This window comes from Arvicola amphibius, chromosome 3 (genome assembly GCF_903992535.2).
Source record: "Arvicola amphibius chromosome 3, mArvAmp1.2, whole genome shotgun sequence".
Taxonomy (NCBI): domain Eukaryota; kingdom Metazoa; phylum Chordata; class Mammalia; order Rodentia; family Cricetidae; genus Arvicola; species Arvicola amphibius.
Window position 1 is genome coordinate 123,239,368 of NC_052049.1, and position 25,243 is coordinate 123,264,610.

At 38.7% G+C, this 25,243-nt stretch overlaps 1 protein-coding gene across 2 annotated transcripts in view; it reads left to right on the plus strand.

The window, feature by feature from the left end:
- Positions 1–25,243, plus strand: part of Ube2q2 (ubiquitin conjugating enzyme E2 Q2) — a 57,744-nt gene that overhangs the window by 15,572 nt on the left and 16,929 nt on the right. Inside the window, exons 3-8 of one of the 2 annotated variants that reach the window (XM_038323882.1) lie at positions 3,011–3,115; positions 11,987–12,043; positions 19,555–19,695; positions 22,720–22,804; positions 24,272–24,332; positions 24,982–25,072. In XM_038323882.1, coding sequence (XP_038179810.1) covers positions 3,011–3,115; positions 11,987–12,043; positions 19,555–19,695; positions 22,720–22,804; positions 24,272–24,332; positions 24,982–25,072 — 540 coding nt within the window. The remainder of the gene's footprint in view (positions 1–3,010; positions 3,116–11,986; positions 12,044–19,554; positions 19,696–22,719; positions 22,805–24,271; positions 24,333–24,981; positions 25,073–25,243) is intronic. The other variant, XM_038323883.1, reaches the window with a different exon arrangement.

The following is a 25,243-nucleotide window of genomic DNA, read 5'->3' on the forward strand; positions in this document are numbered from 1 at the left end:
GTTGGGAAGTTAGACTCATTAATTCTTTAACTTGTCAAAATAAATTATAGATGGTTTGAACTTGTTCTTAAAATTCGGAACACTGTGGCTATTGAAATGGCTTAGCAGGTGAAGGCACTTGCCTACAAGATTGAGAATCTGAGTTCAGTCTCTGAGTGCCATATAGTAGGAGAGAAGTTGTCCTCTGATCCCCACACATGTGTTGTGGCACATGTCGTCCATCCCCCCGCAACCTCCATAAGTGTAAAAAATTCAGGGGAAAAAAATGACAAACCTACCTAAGTTTGAAAAGTTTTAAAGGAGTTTAAATCTTAAGAGCCATGAAAGTAGGAGGTAAGTTAGAAAAGCCAGGCAGGTACGTGTTGACATCTCCAGCAGAGGTGATGGGAAAGAAAAACAGACACAGCCCCCTGTTCCTCAGATTGCTTCTGAGTTAGGCCTGGTGGCACAGGCCCAAAATCCCAGCTACTTTGGAGTTAAGGCATGGAGATTGCAAGTTCAGGGCCAGTCTGGCCAACCAGTTGAGATCCAGTCTCAAAAGTAAGAAGATGGTTGAAACTATAACTCAGTGGGAAAGTGCTCACCTACCTTTTGCAGGATCCAGGCATAATCTCTGGTACTATCAAAAAGACAAATAAACTTGTCAAGTTAGCTGGAACAGGACTTAACATTGGACCTAATTATAGAAAGTAAAAACTGAAGGAAAAAGCAACACATTTCACTCATACATAGCCTCTGCCAGTTTCTCATAACCTGGTTTCTAGAGAGAGGAGTTGTTTTGTTTTGACTTTTTAATGTACTTACTAGAGTCTAGACTCTGCTATTTTATGGACACTATTTATTACTTGTCCAATCCAGTGGCTCCTTTTTTATTATTCAAATTGATTTTTCTGTGGTTGAATATTCTTCTTGAACATGTATTACTTAATGCCAACCAATAAAGAATTTGTTAAATTTAAAAATGTGACATATAATTAAATACTCCACTGTAGTAACAAGGAATGCAACCAGTCTTTCCCCATAGTACACACAGGACATTCCAAGATACAAGGCATAGAATATTGAATAATTGTCCTCGTTTGTATACAGTGTTGTAAAATACATATTAGTGCTGGCTTTCTCTGTGCCTACTCCTTCCTTCCCATAATTGTAGGAAGCTGTTAACGGAACACAGAAAAATATTTTAAGAATATTGATTAGCTTCTCTGAAGCTCTGTGATAAGTGATGTATATTCAAAGACAAAATGTGTTTGTCCTGAGCAAATTGCTAACCTAGTGGGGACTTCTGTAAGACCACAATTCCCTGACTCTGTTTCTTATTATCTTGTCTTGGTCTCCTGAGATGCTCTTCCTTGGTATGTCTCTTTATTATCTTTTTATTCTGTGCTTTCTCTGTGCAAGCTCTTTTACTCTCATTACTTAAGTCATACTTTATTATCGCAGGGATTCCTAAATCTGTATCTCTAGCCAAAATTTGTCTTCAGAGTTTGAAATCCACACACTTACGTATATAGGTCCTCTGTGTCCAGGGGATCTTGCTTGGGTGTGCTATGGATGTGAGTATCATTTCCATCAGTCTCCATCAGCCCGTCGTGCTTGCCCTCACCACCTCTCTTTGTAGAAATGAGATAACGATACTGCTCATCTGTGCCTGGCCCTGGGAACTTAAGAATTGTTTTTAATACTTCCATCCCCCTAACCATAAACTCTCTAGTAAGCACCAAAGACTTGTCCATCTACCTTCTAAGTATTTAGTCCCTCCCTATGATCTTAGTTTCTTCCACAGTCCCTGAAGTGGAGGGAAGTATTAAAAATTAAACTTCCTGGAAGATGAACACCCTGTTTTTCCTGTTGCTTGGTATGATGCCATCACACTGCTGCCGCCTACAGTGCTCCCGCAGGATCCTGTGTCAGGATCCGAGGTCAGAGCTTGTCCTGGTCACCCTATCTCATCTCATTATGTATTACACATTGTGACTTACTGGATGGAGAGCAAGTCCACAGTGGTGGGCCTTTTACTTCCCATCAAGCATGAGGACATTTGTTTGGCCAGATTTAGTGTTTAGCCTTCCTCATGTCCACTTGGTCCTTATCCACTATGGAAAGGTTTGCTCTTTGCTGGGTTTAACCCATTCTAATCCCATTTCTGTTTTCTTAGTCCTCCATAGACCTGCTTCTTCTTTGTATCTTTTTCCTGGTCAGAGACACTGAGCTTCCAGTGTAGTAAACTCCTATCTAAATCAAAGTATTGCTCATCTTCTATGTTGGAAAAAAACCCCAGAATAATAAAAAGTATGTCTACATATAGTTTGCCTTATTTACTTCCTTAAAGCATATATACCTACAGAATTTAAAATGGAAATTTAAAGAGCTGATTCTGTTATGTCAGTTTTCCTAATGATTTCTTTTTCTTTTGGAGAGTGTTAATTTTAATTTTAATTTACTCCTTACTGTCTGACCTGAGACAGTCTTTATTTCTTTGTTTTGCAGATGGGGAGACTAAAGCCAGGAGCTTAGGTATACAAGGTTATTTATTTCAGGGTTCAATCTACTAGGTCACACTTGTCTTTATAGTTTTAAACAAATATGACTGTTGCATATGTAATTTCAGAATCCACATGCAACATTTCCTTTAGGTTTTTTTTATAGTTTTTTTATAGTCTTATGAATGGATTAATGTTCTCTTGTCTAAAGCTGCAAGTTTCCAAGATGTTAGCAACTAGACACTAGACAATGTCAGAACCTTCCTTCTGTGCCTTTCTGTTGGTGTTATTTTCTAGTTACCATGTTGTAAGGATATACTAAGCTGTAGTAACTCTTTAAGAATAGTGATTTTCTTATGCCAGCTGCTCTAAAATGTGTAAAAGACTGTTACTCCATCCGTAGGCTGCAGTTGAGCAGGAACACATTTTCATTTCCTTCTGGATTGATTAACAGTAGTTGTAGCATTATTCAATGTCTTCTAAGGGCTCTTTAACATAATGCTTATTTACTGAAATGTGTTTTGTAGCTTCGTCAGCAATTGAAGTGGTTGATATGTGAACTCTGCAGATTATATAACCTCCCTAAGCACCTGGATGTTGAGATGCTAGATCAACCACTACCCACGGGTCAGGTAAAGTAAACATTCTCTAGTGTTGAGCTGAAATCAATTGTCTTAATCACAAATTAACTAGGATAATTCAAAATTATTATACAACCTATTTGGAAGTTAGTTTTGTGTCCTTAGTAAATTGCTTTAGGTACTAAAACAGCCTTTTCATTTCTTGGAGTTGTTTGTGTTTTACTGTGACAGGTGAGCACTTGCTCCCGGACCCCACTATTTTGGTTTCTGTTAAAATTTCTGATTTTTGTGTTCCTTCTTTGATTGTTTGCTTGTCAGTTACCTTCCCTTGACATACCATGTCCATAAGTCTGTCTATGCTTCTTAAGGTCTAATGCAACGTTACCTCTCCTAAGCAATGAAAATTTCCACCAATTGAGCAGTCACTTATGACTTCTAGACTTATCTGTTTAGCTAACAGTTACTGACTTTTTATTATAATAAGTCAGGATTTAGCTCTTATACTACCTACCTAACGACCCAGTGCTTCCAAAACATTGTTTAGTTATGAACGATCAGTTTGCCATCAGGACATTGGTGTTTTCTGTTAGGGCATTTCCTTACCTGTGACTGACTATGTTTTGTTTCTCAGTGTCTTTTATAATAATACTTCTTAGCTTCTAAAGTTACATTCTCTTTCTATGGTTTTCTCTCTTTGGAGCCATTGGCCCTTCTGTGTTAGTTCTTATGAGCCATTCTCTGGGCTGACTGTACTGTTTTCACCTTGAGCTCTTTCTTATAAACTCTCCTAGAGTGAATCCATTGATTCCTGGATCTCATGTCATCTCTATTGGCTTTCTCTCTCGTGTTTGTCTCTTATTACATTGTCAGATAAGAGCCAAAGCATGAAGGAATGACTTATTTTCTGAGTTAGCTTTTGGAAAATCTGGTTCAGAGTTGGAGTTTCAGAACAAGCCCACACTGGTCTTGAATCTTGGTTCTGCTTACTAGCTCAAGTTCTTGGGTTCTTGAGCCATTCTCCTAATCACTCTGATCACTTCTTTTTTGCACAGTGTAGTTTTAATAGTAGTTTGGCAGCACTGTGGGATATTTTGGAAATAAGTGGTTAGTGAAGTACATGAGAATTGTCTGGGACATCCTTAGTATTAACTGCCGCTGTGTTCTCTTTTTACTCAATGTTTGATGAATTCATACATCTAGGATGAAAATTTTGCCTCAGAATTTCAAAAGTGTGCTGTTGCCTTCTAGCCAGTGTTGCTGCTGAGGCTGATGCCATCCGAAATCTTACTTCTGGAAGCTTCAGGGAATTTGTGCTTTCTTTGGTGTAATGAAGTACTACAATGGCGTCCTTAACTTTAGGTCTCTTTTCTTTCATTGTGCTAGGCATTAGTAAGGATATTCCTTTTGAGATTTGAGTCTTGATCTTTTTTTTATCTATTTTTGTACGTTAACTTTGCTTTTCCATCGTGATTATTTGGAACTTACTGATTGGACTTTTAAATTTTTGTGTTCATTTTTTGGAGACAAAGTCTCATGTAGTTCAGGCTGGCCTCAGAAAACCATATGTAACTGAGGCTGATGACCCTCTTGTGTCTGCACCTTAAATGCTAGAATTACAGACTTGTGCCACCATGCCTGGCTACTTTTAGATTTTAGATCTCTTAGTTTGAGTTTTTACATCTTTTGTATTATTCCTTTTGTTAATTTTATTATATTTTTATTTGTGTGTGCATGTTTTGTATGTATTGGTGCACACATTACAAGAGTTGCTCCTCTCCGTCCATCATCTTTGTCCCAGGGTTCAACCCCATGTGGTTAGGTTGGCATTAGATACCTTTATTCACTGAGCCATTTCCCTTTTCCTCTTAAAAAATCTTGCTTTTCTTTTTTTTTTTTTTTTTTTTTTTTTTTGGTTTTTCGAGACAGGGTTTCTCTGTGGCTTTGGAGCCTGTCCTGGAACTAGCTCTTGTAGACCAGGCTGGTCTCAAACTCACAGAGATCCGCCTGCCTCTGCCTCCCGAGTGCTGGGATTAAAGGCGTGCGCCACCACCGCCTGGCTCATCTTGCTGTTCTTTCAACTTTTACTATTTTTACATGGACAGTAGTAACTTTTAAGGTTTTTAAAAAATAAACGCTTTTATGTGTATGAATGTTTTGTCTACATATATGTATGTGCACCATATGTGTGTAGTACCTGCAGAAACCAGAAAAACCTGTTGGATCCACTGGAAATGGAATTACAGATGGTTGTGAGCTCCCATGTGGGCACTGGGAATCAAACCCTAGCCCTCTGCAAGAGCAGCAAGTTCTCTTATTCGCTGAGCCACCTCTTTAGCCCCTCAGTTTTGTTTTAAATATATATCTCTGTTTACCACATTTTTTCAAAGTGGGATGGTTTTGAGGTGGGTATGGTGGCACAAGTTTAGAACCTCAGCACTCAGGAGGCTGAGGCAGAGTGAATGTGTGTTGAGGCCTACAGATGAAGACCCTGTCTCAAAAAGCAAAAACAGGCTAGGCATGGTAGTGCACACCTTTAATCCCATGGGGCATTTGGGAAACAGAGACAGGCAAATCTCTTGCATTCGAGGCCAGTCGGGGCTACACAATGAGACTTTGTCTCAAAAAATTAAAACAAAACAAAACCTTAATGCCTTAAAATAGTAATTCTTGCAATTGGGTGGATTATCGAGGCTTAGCTGGGTAGTGTCTGCCTGCTTCATTTGGCAATTATTATTATGCACGTTCAGCATAGTATGGCTGTAGACAACTAGAGTGATCTTTATCCCTAAGCTGCACTCAGGTGTCCAACATGGCTTCTTTTTTTCTTTGCCCCCCACTCCTCATGTATCTGGCATCTTTGGCATTTCTTCACATGTTTTCTTTCTGTACGTGACGTCATTCTCGATGGCCTCTTCAGAAGGCTTCTGTTTCTTCAGAGGTCCTTCGGAACTCTCCAAGAACACAAGAGTGGGCGTTGCTGCACATTCTCAAGGCTTCAACTTGGAACAGATCCAGCCGTCTGTGAGTTAAAGCAAGTCTCAGACCAGCCCAGGTTCTCTGTGGGCTGGGACACCACAGGCTTTGAATGCCAGGGGAATGATTCTTCTCCAGTTTCTGAATGTGAGCCTGAGATCAGGAGCTTCTGATTACCCCTTCTTCATAGCAGTCTGTATTTGTTGTCTAGGTGTGATAGATTCATGAAGCTGTGTGTTTTAACACTTTGGTCCTCTCTAGTGTCTCTATTTTCTATTTACTATGTATTTTCTCAGTTTAATCATGTCTTGTTTTATACATTGTAAAGCCTGTCCTCAAATATTTTTGTATTCTTTATTTGCTCATTCACATTTTAATTGCTTTTAACATATTTTTCTTTTGTACCAGATGAATGATTTGGCATTCCTTATAGTCAAGACCATATAGCATTATGCTGATTCTCAGCCACTCTTCCCCCTACTTTCCTCCTTCTTAGTACTGAGTGCACTTTTGTCCCAGGTTCTGCTTAAGGAGGTGGAGGTGGGAATGCTTTGTATGTGAGTCTGTAGGCTTCTGTCCTGCTTGCTGTCCCTGTTGTGGTGTATGCGGTATCTTCTTCAGGGTGCTTTACAGATGTACTTTTGTCATTGCTGTCCCCTGACCTGCAGCTTCTTTGGTGAACTCCATTGATTAGTTCCTGTTTGCAGTCATCTAAGGGCGATGGAGTCTTACCGCTCCTGGTAGACCCATTCCCTTTTCTTTTTATATATATTTTTATCTATACAATGTTTATTCTTTTGTAATTTAGTGGAGCCTAAGAGTTGATTAGAAAAAGGTTATAATTTTGTATCTGTTCAACTTTTATTTTCTAGAGTATCTGTGGTTTAATTTTTTTTTACCTACAATATATCCTGGACTTGAAGTCTGCCTTGTTTCTCCTGATTGTACGTAGGAAGCTAATGGAGATATCTAAGATTATTTGTGAATTATGTAACAAAATGCCCTGATTTTGAATCATCTTTGCATTTTTCTAGTAAACATTGCTAAAATAGATATTTTTTCCCCCTAATTTTACTTAGACTCTGAGATTATAGAATGGTTTTGTTTCTTTTTAGACTTCTATTTCTATGTCAAGGTTATGGCTTAGGAAGCTTTGCATCTTTTTTCCATTATACAGTTTAAATTTAGTAAATTTCAAACAAAAGCAGTTTTGCTTCCATGGGACATTTGGAAATACTTGGAAGCATTTTGGGTTGTCATCCCTAGCTGTAGCAGAGAGTTGGGATGCTGTTGGTATATTATGATTTGATAGGATGCTTTTAAAGTGCTGTGATGAGGTGTAGAACCCCACAATAGAGTAGTAGCTGATTGAGTATGTCAACATTGCTGAAGTGAATAAACCTGGCTTTAACACGGTCAAGCCTGATCCATTTCTGAAATTGTTTTATTCTGATGATTAACCAGAGGCTTTTCTGTTTTAATATCTTAGACCCTTGGAGGAATCATTTCTTTTAAAAATATAATGTGTTATCTTTTTCATGCCCCCGCTTCCCCTTCCCCCTCTATTTTAATTAGCTCTACCTTCTGCCTTCTACTTTTATTGGATTGTTGTCATTAAAATTGTTTCTCTGTATGTGTGTGTGCATGTTCTGTGTGGAGGCCAGAGAACAACCATGGGTATTTCTCAGGTGTCCATCCTTTTAAATTTTCTTAACATTTATTTATTTTTATTTTATGCGTATTTACCCTATGTAAGTGCTCTGTGTGCCTCGTGTTCTTGGAGGCCTGAAGATGGCACCCGATTCCCTGGAACTGGAGTTGCAATGGATTGTGAGCCACCATGTGGGTGCTGGGAACCTAATCCAGTTTGTTGCTAATTCTTTTAATTGTTGAATGGCTGTCTCTCTGGCCCTCAGCCCTCTTTTTTGAGACAGAGCTTCTCACTGGCCTGGATCTTATCCAGTAGCTGAGGCTGCTGTCCAGCAGGCCTCAGCGATCTGCTGTGTCTGACTTGGACACAGGTAGTGAGGATCCACACTCAGGCCCTGTGCTTGCATGACAAGTGCTTTACTCACTGGGCATCTCCTCAGCTCTTAACATCAACTTCTTAACACATTGCAAAGCTGTATATTGTGTTTGAGTGCTGGTTGACTTCATGTGTACAAAGCTAACACTTTTGTGTGTTTGAAGAACTTGTATTTCTTCAGTCGGCTCCACCATTTAGTCACATGCCTATTAAGACTATAGTATGAAATACAACATATGTTGAAAATATGGAAACTTTAAGCTTGGCATAATGTTTGGTTACAGTGAATCTCCGGGAGCTGTTCTTCAGCCACCCCAGGTTGTTAACAGAAGCCTTCAGTGTACTCCTTCAGGTCTGCATAGCTAGTCATCTTCTCCTATTTTCTCTGCCGTTATCATCATGTGTCCTTTCTTGTGTAAGTTTGGTGTTGCCTGTTTTTTAGCTCCATGTTAAGAGTCACACTATGTAGTTCATGTTTTCTTTTGTAGTTCCTTTTTTATTCATTGTTCAGGTAGAATGTTTACCCATTTGCCGTTTGAGTGTTGATGGATGTTTAGGTTGTTTTTAGCCAGCTTGCCCGCTCCCCACCTTGGGAAGAATATTATTGTGGATTATCTATTTTGTTTGTATTTCTGGATACTCCTATGCAGTCATTTCCCTGGGGCACATACATAGGAGTTACTTTGCTTTGCTAGGACATGAATGTCTTTTTTTTTTTAAAAAAAAAAAAAACGACGACAAAAACAAGAGTTATCTAGACAAAACTTTCAGCTGACTCTGGGGGCTACTTTTGCTTTTGTTCATCAGTACATGTAACCTCAACTGCATTATCAACAGTTACATAGACTGTGCCATTGGTATAATTGCTCTTATTGCCTAGGCAGACCCCTAAATAATACATTCTAGCCTTGCTTTTCCTAGAAAGGTTTGGTTTATGGAGATGTGTATGGTATGCATGGAGAGTGTTGTATACTTGGTGTCAGTTTTTAGCTATAAAGTGTGTTGATGTAGGGAATCTAGTATACACAAATATGCACTCATACACAGCTCTGTCTGATGGTGCTAGTTACAGAGTTCAAAGTTCTTTTTTGGGTGTTTCCCAGTTATTTACACTTTTACCTCTCATATGTATTGTTATAGATAGAACTCTAGTGACTGTGTGATTACTATTTCTGTGTGTTTCATTGTTCCTGTCTGAATGTTGGTTTGGTTTCCTCTGTAACTGTGGGCTCTGTTTTGCTTCTTAGTATTTCTCTGGAGTATCCAGAGTCACTTAATATGTATGCTAAACTCTCAGATCTTGCCACTATTTGTCTCTTCCTTTCATATTTTCCTTTCATTCTCTGGATGAATATTAGACCTTTATATTCTTGTCCTCTGCATCTCTCAAATGCTTTATTTCTAACTCCTCAGGCTGCCACTCATCTCCTTTCTTCATTCTTGTCAGCTTGGTTGTCTTCATCGTAAATGCTTTGTTTAGAGGAGACAGACTCTTTGGCTTTTTACTGTTTTTCTTCAGATGTTTTTTATTTCCCAAGACTACCTTGTCTTTTTTTGTAACTTGTTCTTGGTTTGTTCTCAACAGTGCTAATGATTTCAGTAAGATTTTAGCTCTGTCTTGCCTCAGATCTCTTGTGTGGCTTTTCCGTGTGGCAGCTTTCAGAATCAGTTTTCTATTTGTGGTACTTGGTTATTTGCTCATTTTAGGAAAGGTATGGCATCAGTTAGTACAGTTGCCCACAGAGCTGTCCACAGGCTAGTTACTTTTCTCTGTTGTCCAGTATGTAGAACCCATACTCTCCTGAAGACAGAGGATGGGGCAGTCCTGGCAGGTGTGGTTTCCAACTCTCGAGTCTGTTAGGAAATTCCACTGCTGTATTGAGTTATACTGAAAAGATTTCTTCTTTTCTCTTTGGTTTTAACACCCGTAGTAGTTGAGAGGCCATCGGTTTAGATAGGGTTCCTGTAGAATAGAGCGATCCTTAATATTAATTGGGACACCATAACTTAGCAGTTCCTCCTGCTAGACTCCTGTGGCTTTCTCAACCAGGGTGGCTAAAACTTTGTTAGTAACAATAGTATCCATTTGCTTTATGTCTGCTGTTGTCTTGTAGTTGTGGGTCTGTATACTATTTTTCTAATGTAGCAATGTTGTTTTTATCAAAGTCCATCACCTCCCCCAAACCCCGTTTGGTTTTTCTTTTGAGACAGGGTTTCTGTCCCCTGCTCAGGCTGTCCTAGAACTCACAACGCAGCTGACCTTGAACTCTTATCAGTCCTCAGTGCTGGGATCACAGGCTTGCCTTACTGTGTTTTCAGTCTGCTTTTGGAAAGAAGCCTATCAACCTGTTCAAATGAAGGCCTTAGATTTCATGTGCCTAATTGGCTTCGTGTTTTTGTCAAATTACTAATCCTTTGGGAAAGAGTATTGCTCATCTTTCTCACTTATAAAATGTTGGACAAGGACTGGTTTGGTCACTTGTTCATGCTTTTCAGGCGGACCATGTTGTGCTCTTCCTGCTGTTCGAGAGTTCTTTGTCAGTGCTCCTTCTGTTAGTGTTTCTGTTGGTGTCACTCGTGTTCAGATCTTACTTAGGTAGCCATGATGGTAAGACTTCATGAATGTGGCCTCTGTGATATTTCTAGGGGACCAAAATCTCATATCAAACTTCTTTTTCCTTTCTTTGGCTCTTACAATCTCACTGACTCTTCTTTGCTATGCCTGAGCCTTGAATGCATGAGTTGTGTTGTAGATGTGTCATTTAGGGCTGGACACTACCAGCTCACTTGTTTTTGTTCTTTGCAGTTTGATTGGTTGTTGCTTTCTATAATGATCTCTAAGTCTTGTATTAAAGTGTATTTGAAGACAGATACTCTGTGGTAGGTTCTGAAATTTCACCCTCAGTCACTCAGACTTACTTGTATTTGGGACCTTGGGATTATTTGGGTGGCTATGTTTTCTTTTCTTTTTCTTTTTTTCTTTTTTCTTTCTTTCTTTCTTTTTTCTTTTTTTTTTTTTTTTTTTTGAGAAGATACCAAAAATAATCTGGTTTGGAAATGAAGAAAAGGGTGAGCCACAATAATTTTGGGAACTGCTTACTTTTCTCATTTAGTCCCAAAGAAAGGAATAATAAGTGTTAAAAGAGATTTGGATTTAAAACAAGCCTAAGCTTATGCTGTCTGTACCTGCACATGTTTTCCAGCTCACTGAAGAGTAATGTGCTCTGTGACAATGAATGTTTTTTTCCCCTTAAGACTTGTGCTCTCGGAGCATCTAAGAACAATGTACCTTGAGGCTTCTGAGGTCCTGGTTGGTCTGATTTGATCTCTGGTCCTAGTTTCTTGATACTTTAGATATCAAGTCCCAAATTAAACCCACCTTTATGAATATACATTTCCATATTGAGAGCTGGCAAACTTTGCTCTGGCAGGAGACTTCATGTATTACTGTTTATGAAGACCCTTTCTTAAACCCCATTTGACCCCTGTGCGAGTGAATAGTAAACCGTGTCTTGTGAGAGGTGTTTCATCTCAGGCAGACCGCTGCTTCAGTCATGGCCTCATAGTGTCTGACTCTTTGTCACCTACCTGACCTTTCAAATAAAAATGTAAGGCAGGTGGATTTATTGAAAGATTAAGGTTTTTCAGGTTAAAGGAGTAGATAAAGGAAAGAATAATTTAGAGCATTTATTATATGCAGAAGCCTTTGGCCGTATACACATAGCTATATAAGTAAAAAAAATTTTTTAAATTATGCTTTAGTTTTTGAATTTTCTTTATATTTGATTGCTTTTGTTTATTCTTAAGGCATCTAAGCCCTGCTCATGGGACTGCAGTGATAATGGTTAATAGTGGCCGGCTTTGTGATGTGTCCTGTGTGACTGTGTTCTGTGTAGCTTTGGCACATTCTTTCTCTGTTTCAGAATGGGACAACTGAAGAAGTAACTTCAGAGGAGGAAGAAGAGGAGGAGATGGCTGAAGTAGGTATTTATATAAGAATAATATTCCATGAATATAATTTTCTTCATTTAATTTTTATTATTTTTGGTGTGTGTGTTTGTGCTGTGGCATGCACTTAGTGGTCAGGGGGCAACATTTGGGAGTCCGTTCTCTGTTTTTCAAGGATTGAACTCAAGTCATCAGATTTGCAGGCAGTTGCCTTTACCAGCTCATCTATACATCTCAGTGGGTCACAGCTCATGAATATATTAGTGTTTGACACATTTTAGTAATTCTTAAATCTCCTTTTTGAAGTAGTGTTAATATTGAATAACATTTGTATTTCAAATGGGATATACTTTCTAAACCCTGGCTTTGCATCTAACTAAGTTATGCCTTTGAACAAATTATTTTATCTGAGGGCAGTAAAAAAAAAATCTTTATTTTTTTAAAAAACTATTTAGCTTATAGTTTGGCTAATTTTAGGAAGAACTACTAAGCTTAACATTTGTGTTTACAGCTGGGAAGATGCCTCAGTCAGTAAAGTACTGAGTTCAGATTTCAGCACTCATGTTTAAAATAGAAAGAGCTTGGTGGTGCGGCTTGCATCTGTAACTCCAGCTCTCTGGGAAGGTAAAGATGGGGAAATCTGTGACTCTTAGCCAGCTAGTCAGCTAGATTGACTCTGTGAGACTGTCTGAAAAAGATCAGGTAGAGAGTGATTGAGGAAGACTGAAAATTTGTATGAATGATTTCTTTTTTTGGGGCCACCAGCTCACAAAAAAAGTCATGTAGACTTATTAAATTTGAAAGCTTAGCCTTAGCTTAGGTCTGTCCTCACTAGCTCTTACAACTTAAGTTAACCCATATTTTTTAAATCTATATTCTCCCACGTGCTCATTACTTCATCTCTATTTGGCCCAGCCAGCTTCCTCCATTTCTGGCTATCCTCCTTTCATCTTCCCAGAGCTCTTTGTTTCTGGAAGTCCCGCCTAACCACTTCTTGCCTAACTAATGGCCATTCAACTCTTTATTAAATTAACCACAGTGAGACATCTTCACACAGTGTAAAGGAACATCCCACATTTCCTCTTTTTTGTCTAAATAAAAAGGAAAGGTTTTAACGCTAACATAGTAAAATTATATAGGATAAGAACAATTTTCAGGTAAAAATTACATTTACAGTGCCCACCAGTCCATTTGCATTTGGCAAATTCAGAGAAAATACCCCATTATTAATATTATCGTGGCAAGTCCAAAGTTTCATGCCTAGTTTACTGCCTAGCATAACTAGGAAAACTATAACTATCTATCTTTAACCCCATCAAAGACCCCACAAGGATATACTATTGTCTGAGTAAACAAGAAGTGCAGAGCAAGCAATTTCCAAAACTATGAAATGACTGAGATGTCTGACTTCCCGAACAGTCACCCAAGGGTCCTCTACAATGTTAAGGCATCTATCTTTGGCCTACAGACCTAGAATATCTGGCAGACTTTTCTGTGAAGCAGGAAATTTTTGAAGGACTGTCCTACCCTATCTTGGCAAAGTTAGGCAGATACTTTCCTTTGTGTCCTGCTGGTCCAGTTTGGACAGCATACTGCCAGCAGTTGAAGCAAGGGAACTTTCTTTGCCCAGGGGCTACGTTTTCCCATAGAGAAAGCAAACTCCATATGGAGGTTCTTTGATGCCCATCATCCTCTTTTTTTCTTTTAAATAGATTGGTGCTGCCAGGAGCAGACCTTATGAAAAGCCTTATGTTATTAAATATCTTAAATGCCATATTCTGTAGATCTCTGAAGTGTTTGAAAACCACCTGCCTATCTAAAATATATTTTTGACCTTGAAAACATACCTAACATGACCACAAGTTTGATTGTTATAGGTGACTAACTACTAACCTGCATTTCTTTATTCTAGATAGCTTGCTTTTCATTTTCTTGGAAATAAAAGTATAACCTCTTCTCTAATGCAACATATTTTTTGACTTCCATTTTGAAGTTAAGACATTTTTAAATTATTATAGTTTGGTTTAGTTTAGCAGTTTTCATACATAATCATTCAAACATAGCCTAAGCAGCTAATGTTTGCTTATCAGCAGTCAAAAAATTTAAAGTCAACAAGATACCATATAGGATCCAGACTGTATTTTTCATCTTTATGTGGCTAATCCTTTTTATATTATTTTATTCTCTCTTTAAAGACTTTATTTTATTATTTATAAACAATTTTTTCTATGACTGTCTGTACCCATTTTTTTAAAGCATACACACATTTTTAAAAACACACCAAAGTTTTTTTTTTTTTTGGTCAGGATCTGTCTTTACTGAGCGTTTGTATTGTTCTCTGATGGTGTGAGACAAATCTTAAACTGCTATGTCAGCCACTGCATGGTTCATCTTAGTACATGGCACTGGTAGCTGGCAGCTGGCTCTAGCCCTCAGGCAGCAGCTGGTAGCCATGCTGCTGTATGCTGCTAAGCATCAGCCTGCTAGAGAGACTGTTTGTTGGTCTAGGAAGCTACGTTCAGCTCCTTGTCTAGAACTTTTCTTATCTTCTTATGCCCTGTGTTTGGATATTTGAGCCCCCTGTTGGGTGCCATTTATAAATGGATTTTTCCTTTTGTGTTACCAACTCACAAAAAGTGACAGAGACTTATTATTAATTATGAAAGCTTGGCCATAGCTTAGGCTTGTACCATTGGCTCTTAAACTTAGATTAACTCATATTTTAAAATCTATATTCTTTCATGTGCTTGTTACCTCATCTCCATTTGACCCATCCTGCTTCCTCTGTGTTTGGCTGACCTTCCTCCTTTCATTTTCCCAGAGCTCTCTGTCCTGCCTAGCTTATGGACATTCACCCCTTTATTAAACCAATCATACATTGTACATCTTCACACAGTTTAAAGGAATATTTCACAACACATTTAGTCTCCATAACCACATGAACACAGTATAAACACACACAGTTTTATATTTGAATGAAAGGAAAATTCAAGGATATCACAGGGGCTGCTTGCTGAAAATGAAGGACTTTCTTTTAGTCTGCTTTATGCTGCTGGAATTAGAATACTCAAGACTGGGTAATATATGTTTGCACAGTTCTGGAAGCTATGACGTTTAGAATCAGAGTGCTAGCTAGCATGTAGTGTCTTGTGAGGACTTCCATGCTGTGTCTTCAAAGGGTAGAAATCAGAAGTGGAGAACACCCTAGCCAAATGACCTGTTCAGCTTCCTTTATAGAGGGTTTGATTCCATTATTAAGGAAGGAGGCCTCTGTTACAGGCCATATTTCTTTCCACCATTTGTTTCTCAAGACAGTTTCTCTGTATAGCCCCGGCTGTCTGGAACTCACTCTGTAGACCATGCTGGTCTCCAACTCAGAGATCTTGCCTCTGCCTTGTGAGTACTGGGATTAAAGGTATGAGCCACCACTGCCTGACTCTTTGAATCTTTTCAATTTTTATATTTTATTGTGGTCTTAATTGAAATAGAATTACATTGCTTTTCTTCCTCCAACCCCTCCCAACTGCTTTCCCTCGAACCTCTCCCATGTTCTCCCACTCCAAAGTTGATAGCTTCTTTTTCTTTATTATTGGTATGTATGAATATATGTGTTTGCACAAATATGTATATTTGCTGAGTATGAGTATATGTATGTGCATCACATATATACACATGTATGTATATATATACACACATATGTATGTATATGTAGATATATGCTGTTTGTGTATGTGTATATACACACACACACACATAAAATGAGGGGGCTCACCCCTGGGAGAGGCTAATTTTCCCTCTCCCAGCAATCAGTAATTGCTTGTGGGTCTTTGTCTAGGAGTGGGAACCCCTGAAAAATTTCCTGTTCTATTTTACATGTCCATTAATATTGTCATTGTTCTAGTCTTTTTTATTCATCTATTTTTAAGAGAGACTCTTTCACAATGGATTTTTTTGTTACTTTGGCTTTTAAAGTCTTTCTTGCCCCCCTTTTCTGCGATGTTCCCTGAGCCAGAGATGCAGAAGCTGTGATACAGACAGATGTTTCTATGGGGGCTGGGCTTCGCAGGATCCATTGATCTTTGCATTGCGTCCAGTCATAGTTTTCTTTGATGGTCTCCATTTGCTGTAAAGAAAGGCTGTTTTCATGAGAGGTGGTAGCTACATGTATGGGTATGAGGAAAAGATGATTTAGAATATAGTAAGGAATTACACTGATTTAGTAAAGTTGCGGTAGTTCACTCTTTTTCTAAAGTATATGACTTCACTGGTTCCAGGAAAGCTGCCTAGGTTTTCAGTACCAGGCACGATTACTTTCCTGTTGAGTGGGCCTTTAGTCTAGATAGACAGCTGTTGATTGCCTCCGACATACGACTGTCATTTATTGCACATTTATGCATATTTTGCTATAATTGAAATTGTGCCTTGCACCTGGGGAGGGCTGCTTTAATTGCTCTACTTCCTTGGCAGCTTGCATAGTATTTACTGGAACCATGGAGGGTAGACAGGACAGAGGTTCCTGGCGAGATCTAGGATAGGACAGAGGATCCACGTGAGATCTAGGACAGGACAGAGGATCCACATGAGATCTAGGACAGGACATAGGATCCAGGTGACATCCAGGCTAGGACAGAGGCTCCTGGTGAGATCTAGGATAGGACAGGAGCTCCAGGTGAGATCCAGGATAGGGCAGAGGCTCCAGGTGAGATCCAGGATAGGGCAGAGACTCCAGTTGAGATCCAGGATAGGGCAGAGGCTCCAGGTGAAACCCATAGACAGGACAGAGGCTCCTGGTGAGATCCAGCTCCCATCTTTTGAGTGCTCTGTCTTAAGTGTGTGGTGTTGTCAGCAATAGGGAAGGCCTCTTTTTAAAATCAGCATATCACCATACCTGATTTTTGGAGAGGACACACTCAAATAACAAATTTTAGAGTAACTTTCCAAGGCATTAAGTAATTATCAGTCACCAATAGATTTTTAGACCTCGAAGCTTTGAATTTAAATTCAGGTTTTGAAATGAAGATCCAATCCTCCATTGCCCAGATATAATGAATATGAATTTCATGATCTTTAAAATAATTGGGTTTTGTTTTGGATCTTATAATTTATTCAGACTTTATTTGAAAAAAAATCTATTTAAAATGTACTTTGAGAATATTTCAAAGCTAAAGAAGTAGTCACTTTTTTGTATCTGGCAGCAGAATAATTCCTAAAATTATTTGTTTAGACTGACTGTGGTTGGTAGACTGCTTGCTTTACTGTTTTCCTGCACTTTAACCTGGTGGAACAAACTGCATAGGAGCATTAAACTTCCCTCTGCCTCAGTCAGTATACAGGGAAATAATATAAGATTGACAGGGGCTGAATGGTGGTGTACAACTTTAATCCCAGCACTTGAGAGGCAGAGGCAGGCAGCTCTCTGAATTCCAGGACAGCCAGGACTGTTATACAGAGAAACCCTTTCTTGACAAACAAACCAAAAAGATTTATAGGGGACAGTGATGTTTAGGGAAGTGACTTAGGGGATGTCAGATTAAGACAAATAAAAACGATGACATTTTCATTTTACTTGAATTAACATGGGTAATGTCGGGTGTGGTGTGATTCAGAGTACTGGATGTTATCCTTTAAGGGAGAGGAGAGGTGGAGTCCTGGTGTTGTACATAACTCGATAGAAAAGGCAAAGAGTAAGAGACAAACATTTTTGTTTCCTAAAGTTGTTGATCAGGAGACCATAAGCAGAGAATAGAGTGCTGTGAATATTGAAAGATGAGGTATATTTTGGATTTGCTGATTAAAATTCAAGCAAAGTGTGTGGATGGAAATGAGTTGAGGTCGAGTTGAGGTCGGGGGAGGGTGCTATATAGCCTAAGGAGGCAGTTATTGAAATTTTGAAGAAAATAAGTATAGGATAGGAGAGAAGCTTAAGGACATGAAGCTCTGTGCAGAATCTGATCAAGAATAGAATGTAAAGGGCTGAAGGAGAGAGACCACTGGGTTTGTGTTGGATTGAAGGTAGTCACCAACCTCAGTCCAATTTGGAGGGAAAATATGCAATCCAGAGTGTTGAATAAAGACTCCTGCTGAGGTCTTGGTGACTGGATCTTAGAGTAGTAGATGCTTGAGAACAGGAGGGTCAGAAAGCGTGGGCATAGATTTTTTGTGTATGTTAGAGCGGATGAAATGGGAGAAGAGCAGAATGGACTGGGAGAGTTGTTGGTCTGCAGAGATTTCTCAAATTCTTTTTTTGAAAACTTCACCTGATTATAGAAGTCCATAGGTGCTTACCATAGATAATTTGAAACACTAAATTTAGATCTAAAAGCCTTTCTAGCATTTTCTGTTTCAGTTCTTGTTTTGATAGCATGGAGATTCTATATATATTCCATGTTTTTTTTTATTTATTTCTGGGTGTTTATTGATAGAAAAAAATAATTATGTGTCTGTCTATACCTTGGCTAGTAAAGTACTTGCCTAGCATGCACAAGGTCCTGACCTTGGTCCCTGAGCATCACATAAAACAGTGTGCAGTGAAAAGGGCCAAGGAAAAAATGTCCGGCCCCCTGACTAGACCAGAGACCTGATCCAAAGAAAAACACCCTGACCCCAACTTGACCCCAGGACCAGGGCTTGAAATCCCACCAATTTCTGTGCTTGCCACAGAGTCAGGCTACAAAAATCCACCAATCACAAGCCACTCTGGAAAGCTCCCAAATCCTATATAAGCTTTGTACCCTGTTCAGTCTACAGCTGCTTCTCACCCTACAGGCAGGCAGCCACCCTCCTGGATTCTTTTCTTCCCAATAAATCTCTTGAGTGAGGTTTGTTGTGCGGTGTGACACTTTTGCCAATATACACCATACAACACCATATAACCCATATGGTCCCCAACACCATATAAAACAGCATGGTGGCACTGGCCTGTAATCTTAGCATCAGGAGAAATAGAGGTATCAAAAGATCTGGGTCATCTTTAGCTACATAGGGAGTTTGAGCCATCCTGTGCTACATAAGAACATGTCTCAAAATAAAGAGAATTAGGTTGTTTTTAGTATTTTAATGACCACATGATGGATGATCCACTGAATTAACTGTTTTGCTTTTTTTGGGTATGTATGTGTAGATTTTGTTTTTGTAATTATTAGAATGAAGTAGATGTAGTTAAGCCTAAATTAGTGTTCACATTTCTTAGAATAAAACACTAGAGGTCAGGTATCTAGAACAAAGTATAAATAGCTGAAGTTCTTAACACCTGTCACTAGATTGTTTGAGAAGTTCCTCATAATAGATTGTGAAAGATGGCATATTTGGCAATAGTCACGACTTTATGAAGCTGTGGAATCTGCTGTACTCAATCCTGCTTTCCCCGAACAGAAGGCATTGAAGGAGAGGACCTTCTGAATGGAATGTGGGTTCCCTGTCCTCATAGAGTAGATGCAGCCTTCCTTTCTTTTACTCTTTTTATTCCATTCAAAATTATTTTTTGTCTAGTTTCTTAACTAGTGAAGAAGAGAAACCTGAATGAGCTTATTTTTTTTCTTTGTAGGATATAGAAGACTTGGATCACTATGAGATGAAGGAAGAAGAGCCTATTAATGGGAAAAAGTCAGAGGACGAAGGAATTGAAAAAGAAAATTTGGCAATATTGGAGAAAATTAGGAAGACTCAAAGGCAAGACCATTTAAATGTAAGTGTGATTAAGTATCTAGAACTTGGACTCTGGTTAAATAGTTCCAATTAATAATTGGGTAATTCATTAATATACGAGTCTCAACTGCCCTCTGTTTCCATCCTTAAGTGGTGGATTCAGTCATTTGTTTTGCTGACCTAGGCTGCTTCTCCTGATTGTTGACAGCTACTTTCTACCCTGTTCATCTGTTCTTCATATCTTGGAAACATATTCTGCTATCTCTATATAATAATCCTCCGATGGTTAATTATAAACTTGATATAACCTAGAATTAAGATGGGAAGAGTCTCAGTGAGGGGTTATTTACATTGAATTGGACTGTAGGTATGCCTGTCAAGGAACTGTCTTACTAAGTTAACTGATGTGGAAAGACTCAGACTATTTTGGATGACACCATTCCCTAGGTAGGGAGTCTTGAGTTCTGTAGAGAAGACAAAAGCAAACCACAATCAAGCAAGCAAATGGGTGAGCATGTACGCGTTCATTTCTCTCCGCTCTTGACTCTAGGTGTGGTATGACTATTTGAAGTTCTTTTCTCGACTTATCCAAAGTGACAGACTGTGACATGGAATTGTAGATTGAAATAAACCCCATTCTTTCCTTAAGTTAGTTTTTGCTAGGGTATTTTTATCACAATGACAGAAACGAACCTAGAGAAAACCCCTCTTTTCATCCTATTGTTGCTTCTTTACTTGTTCCCCTACCATGGTTTCTGTATGTTCAGATTCAGCCTCCTACAGAGTATTACTGGGACTCTGTCTTCCCATTAATCTGACCTCTGTCCTTCATGTCTAACCAACCCAGAAGTAACTTTTCTTTTTGGATTTACTTAACCCCACCCCTCACGCTCTACAAAGTCTTACTATGTAGCTCTGGCTAGCCTGGAACTCTGCATAGACCAGGATGGCCTTCAATTCAGAGATCTGCCTGTTTCTACCTCCTGAGTGCTGGGCTTAAAGGTGTGCACCACTATGTCAGGTCATTTATCATGCCTTTTGTGAGACGCAACATAGCAGCATGAGGTTCATTGTTTGGTGACAAACATGCTTGTGTGGCTTCAGGTTGTTCAGCTTTAAAATGTAGGCAAACAGTGGATAGCCTTTGGATGACTTACTAAAAATGAAAAGAGTGTGTGTGTGTGTGTGTGTGTGTGTGTGTGTGTTTGTGTGTGTGTTGCCCAGACAAGGGAAGTATGTAATGGTACTCTGGTTATCTGACACCTACTGCCCTGAATTAGAGCAGCTTATTAAACTCCATGATGTCAGGGCCCGCTGGAAAAACACTGTGAATAACTTGTTATGCAAGTTAATATCAAGAATTATAACAAATAAAGTCTTATCCTTCCTTCAATCATATTTAATATGCTAATTTAATTGGCATTTTTATTGAAGAGAACTTTAATTTTAAGCCCACATCTTTATTATTAAAGTAAGTTTGTAGCATCTGAACTAATACTTTACTTGCTATGTCTTATGATGGGCTTCAGTTTGTATGCTTTATATAGTTAGACCAGCTACATATTATTGGATACTCTGACATAAGACTTAAGTGCTTTATATTACCTTCCCATTTAATCTTCATAGAATCTTCATAGCTGTTGTAGGAATTAGACATTTTTCATATTTTATAGATGCAAAAACCAGGGCTTAAAACCAGCTCAAGGACTGGGAGATGGCTCAGTGGTTAATGTGGTTGCTTTGTTGGTGTTCAGATCCCTATATTTCTCAACTGAGAAGGCAGAGACAGAATCCCCTGAGCAAGCTGACTAGTTACACTAGACTATAGTTCAATTAAAAGATCCTACCTCACTGAATAAGTTGCAAGGCAGTCAAGAACGATCCACTGCACACATCAGCTTTGGGCCTGTACATGCATGAGTACACATGTACATTTGCACCTATACATGAGTGTGCTACGGGTATGCAGTTCACATGTATAAACTAGTTCAGGATCACATAGCTGGAAAATAGACCTTTTTAACCTTTTTAACAACCTTTAAGCTTTGTGATTTTTTTTTAAAAAGTTATTTTTGCATGTGTGTATGGGGGGAGGGTGCCTGCAATAGCACACACAAGAGTCAGAGGACAACTCGTGGATATTAGTTTTCTCCTTGTACCATGTGGGCCCTGGGAAGCAAACTGAGGTCATCAGACTTGGTAACAAGTGACTTTACCTGCTGAGCTATCTCAGTCTAAAATCTTCATTTTTACATAATGAAAAAAATTTGCATTCAGCTTCATCTTTAGAAATGTCCCAGTGCTGTGAAGGAAAACCAAACTGTGCGAAGACAGTGTGCTGTTTTCTTATGATGTAGCTAGACCTTGAGTATAACCTCTTGTCTTATTAACTGGAGTCCTGTTTCAGTCCATGCTGTGTCATAGTGAGGGCCTTCTAACATTTTTAGAAGTGGTTTGAAATAGACTCATACTGAACTCTAAGCTGTAACATATTCTGCGGTGTTCTGGACATACTGTGAGGCATCCTCATGATATGAACAAGCTAGACATGTCTTCAGTTTTTTGTTTTTCTTGATACTTCATAATTCTTTATTCAGGTGAGCTTCTTGACCTCCTCTCCTCTCCTCTCCTCTCCTCTCCTCTCCTCTCCTCTCCTCTCCTCTCCTCTCCTCTCCTCTCCTCTCCTCTCCTCTCCTCTCCTCTCCTCTCCTCTCCTCTCCTCCCCTCCCCTCCCCTCCCCTCCCCTCCCCTCCCCTCCCCTCCTCTCCTTTCCTTTCCTTTTTTTTCTTTCCTCCCCCTCCCTCCCCTCTTTTTCTCCCCCCTCCCACCAGACAGGGTTTCTCTGTGTAACCCTGGCTGCCCTGAAACTCACTCTGTAGATCAGCTTGGCCTTGAAGTCAGAGATCTGCCTGCCTTTGCCTCCCAGTTGGGATTAAAGGTGGTTCCACTACTGTGTGGTACATCTTTACTTCTTAATGTTGAATGTTGATCGTTTCCCCAACGTCATTTTAAAGTTTTACATCAGACTCTGATATCTTAAGCTTTTAATTACGTGTTGTCTTAGGGTGCAGTGTCCGGGTCAGTGCAAGCATCAGATCGACTCATGAAGGAGCTCAGGGACGTCTACAGATCACAGAGCTACAAGGCAGGTGAGGCCCTGGCTCTGCTGGCCATTTGTTTCTTCAGGGGGTGTCGTTTTTCTTTTGCTTTCTCTCAGGGGAGTGATGGAGGAACATTTAGCCTAAACTGGCTTTGAACTCATTATTTTTTTGTTTAATCATGATGGGGTTAGACATGTGTGCCCCACACCCAGCTTAGATGTAATTAATATAGGAAGACAGAGTTAGAAATTTGTATTGACTTTATTTTAGGGATGCAAAACTCAGGTTTAATGAAATTCTAAAAGATGTAGGAGATAAAATGAGTTTCTTTTTTGTATTTAAAAAAATTATACAAATACACCATAATTTTTCTTTTGCCTTCTTCTTTATGGAGATAAACTCATGATTTTTATCTTCTGGCAAAATCATGAGTAGTACTGCTTTATAAAATAAGTAAGGTTAATATATTTTGTTGTACGAGAAAAAACTTGCTGAATTTATTTTCATAGTTTTCTTCTGAAACAATAAAACTTAAACATGGGAGTAGTATTCTTTTCAAAATTGATGGATTTCCCCATTTCATAATTCTATGAAGAAAATGTTCTTTTTCAGGGTTGGAGATGTAGCTCATTGGTAGAACATTTGTGTAGTGCGTGGGGCCCTGGGATTCATTCCTCAGCAGCAAGAATTAAGAAAAAAGTTTTTCTTATCCAGTAAGATTTGAGTGCTATAGAGCCTGAGGAAAAAAATTATTGTGGTATTAATAAGCAAGAAATAACCAACTTAGGAATAATTGACTCAGTTATTCTGGATTCATGAACAATAATGTAAAGTTGTTTTAAAGATTGGCTAGGGTGTGGCTAAGGACTAGACAGTGGTTAAGAGCACTTAGCTTATGTGGAGGATCCATGTTCAGGTCCCAGCACTCATGTCAGAGGCCCCGTGATGGCCTCCACAGGCATGCACATAGGTGGCATAGATTGATATACACATATAAAATAATACAAATAATAAAAAATAAGTTACATGTATGCTGTAAAAAGATTGACAGAGGAAAAAAGACATCTCAAAGGTAAAGATTAAAGTAGTTTATATAGCATTCTATTTTCTTAGAAGTATCTGCATACATAGAAAATTATTTGCATAATATATGTTTTTAGTGAAAGTGAGTAGTAATCAGTTTTTTTAATTCATTAAAGTATCTTTTCGTTGATAGCTTTTTTTTTTTGGTTTTTGGTTTTTCGAGACAGGGTTTCTCTGTCTTGCTTTGGAGCCTGTCCTGGAACTACCTCATGTAGACCAGGCTGGCCTCGAACTCACAGAGATCCACCTGTCTCTGCCTCCCAAGTGTTGGGATTAAATGCATGCACCACCACCACCCACTTCAGCTTTAATTATTTTAATAGTAAAAATTGACGGTTACTGGCTATTTAGTATATTTAATATGTAAATTTATTTACACCAGAGTAATACATAATCAAATGAAGAATAACCAGTGTGCCTGTGTCTCCACAGGGATTTATTCAGTGGAATTAATAAATGACAGCTTGTATGACTGGCATGTCAAACTACACAAGTAAGTGCCTCTTACGCTGATCTGCTTTCTACAATGAAATATTTTGGTTTTCTTTCTTTTTTTTTGCCTCATCAATTTTATACTTTTATATTCTGGCATTTACCTGGTCATTACTACTCTGGAAGTAGTTGTTAGATTAATTAAGGGAGCTGTTTCTGAGGCTTCCTGAATAAAGTCAGGGAGGAAGGTTGAGTGTTTTAAGACAGTGACAACTTACAAACAATATGGGACTGTGCAGTACTGTTGATGTGTGGAGGAAGGAGATTTAGGCGGTACATACAGAAGAGTTAAAGAATTTTTTTTACAGTGATTTACTTTTCATGGTTTTACTAGTGGTAAATTTCTTTCCTTAAACTCCTTTGCTAAAATTATAATTTTAGGAAAGTATATCATCAAAATGTTTTTGAGTTTGAAAAATTACATGTATCCGGCTGTTGTTCTTTGAAATGACTGTTAATTTTAAATTCCCTTTGTTCCCAAGGAACTAGAGCCCATTGTAATCCATCTTTTTCTGGGACTGTGGATCACTTTAGAACTTCTGTTTGAACTTACTCTGGGGGTCTGTTGTCCCTCTTGGACTGGTTCAGTTGGAGTTTAGTAAGAAAGGGTTTTCTAACCTTGTTTGAACTGGCTTTTGTTTTATTCTTAGGGTTGACTCTGATAGTCCTTTGCACAGTGATCTTCAGATCTTAAAAGAAAAAGAAGGCATAGAATATATTTTGCTTAACTTCTCTTTTAAGGTAAGAATATTGTAATGGGATTCCATGTTCTTCTAATGGGTTCAGCTGCCTTGGAAACTAGAATATATTCATACCCCATGTAGTTCAGCATTGATTGATTGATTGATTGATTTATGTCTCACTGTACACAGTGAGCCTTGACTCGTCTGGAGCTTGTTATCTAGACCAGAC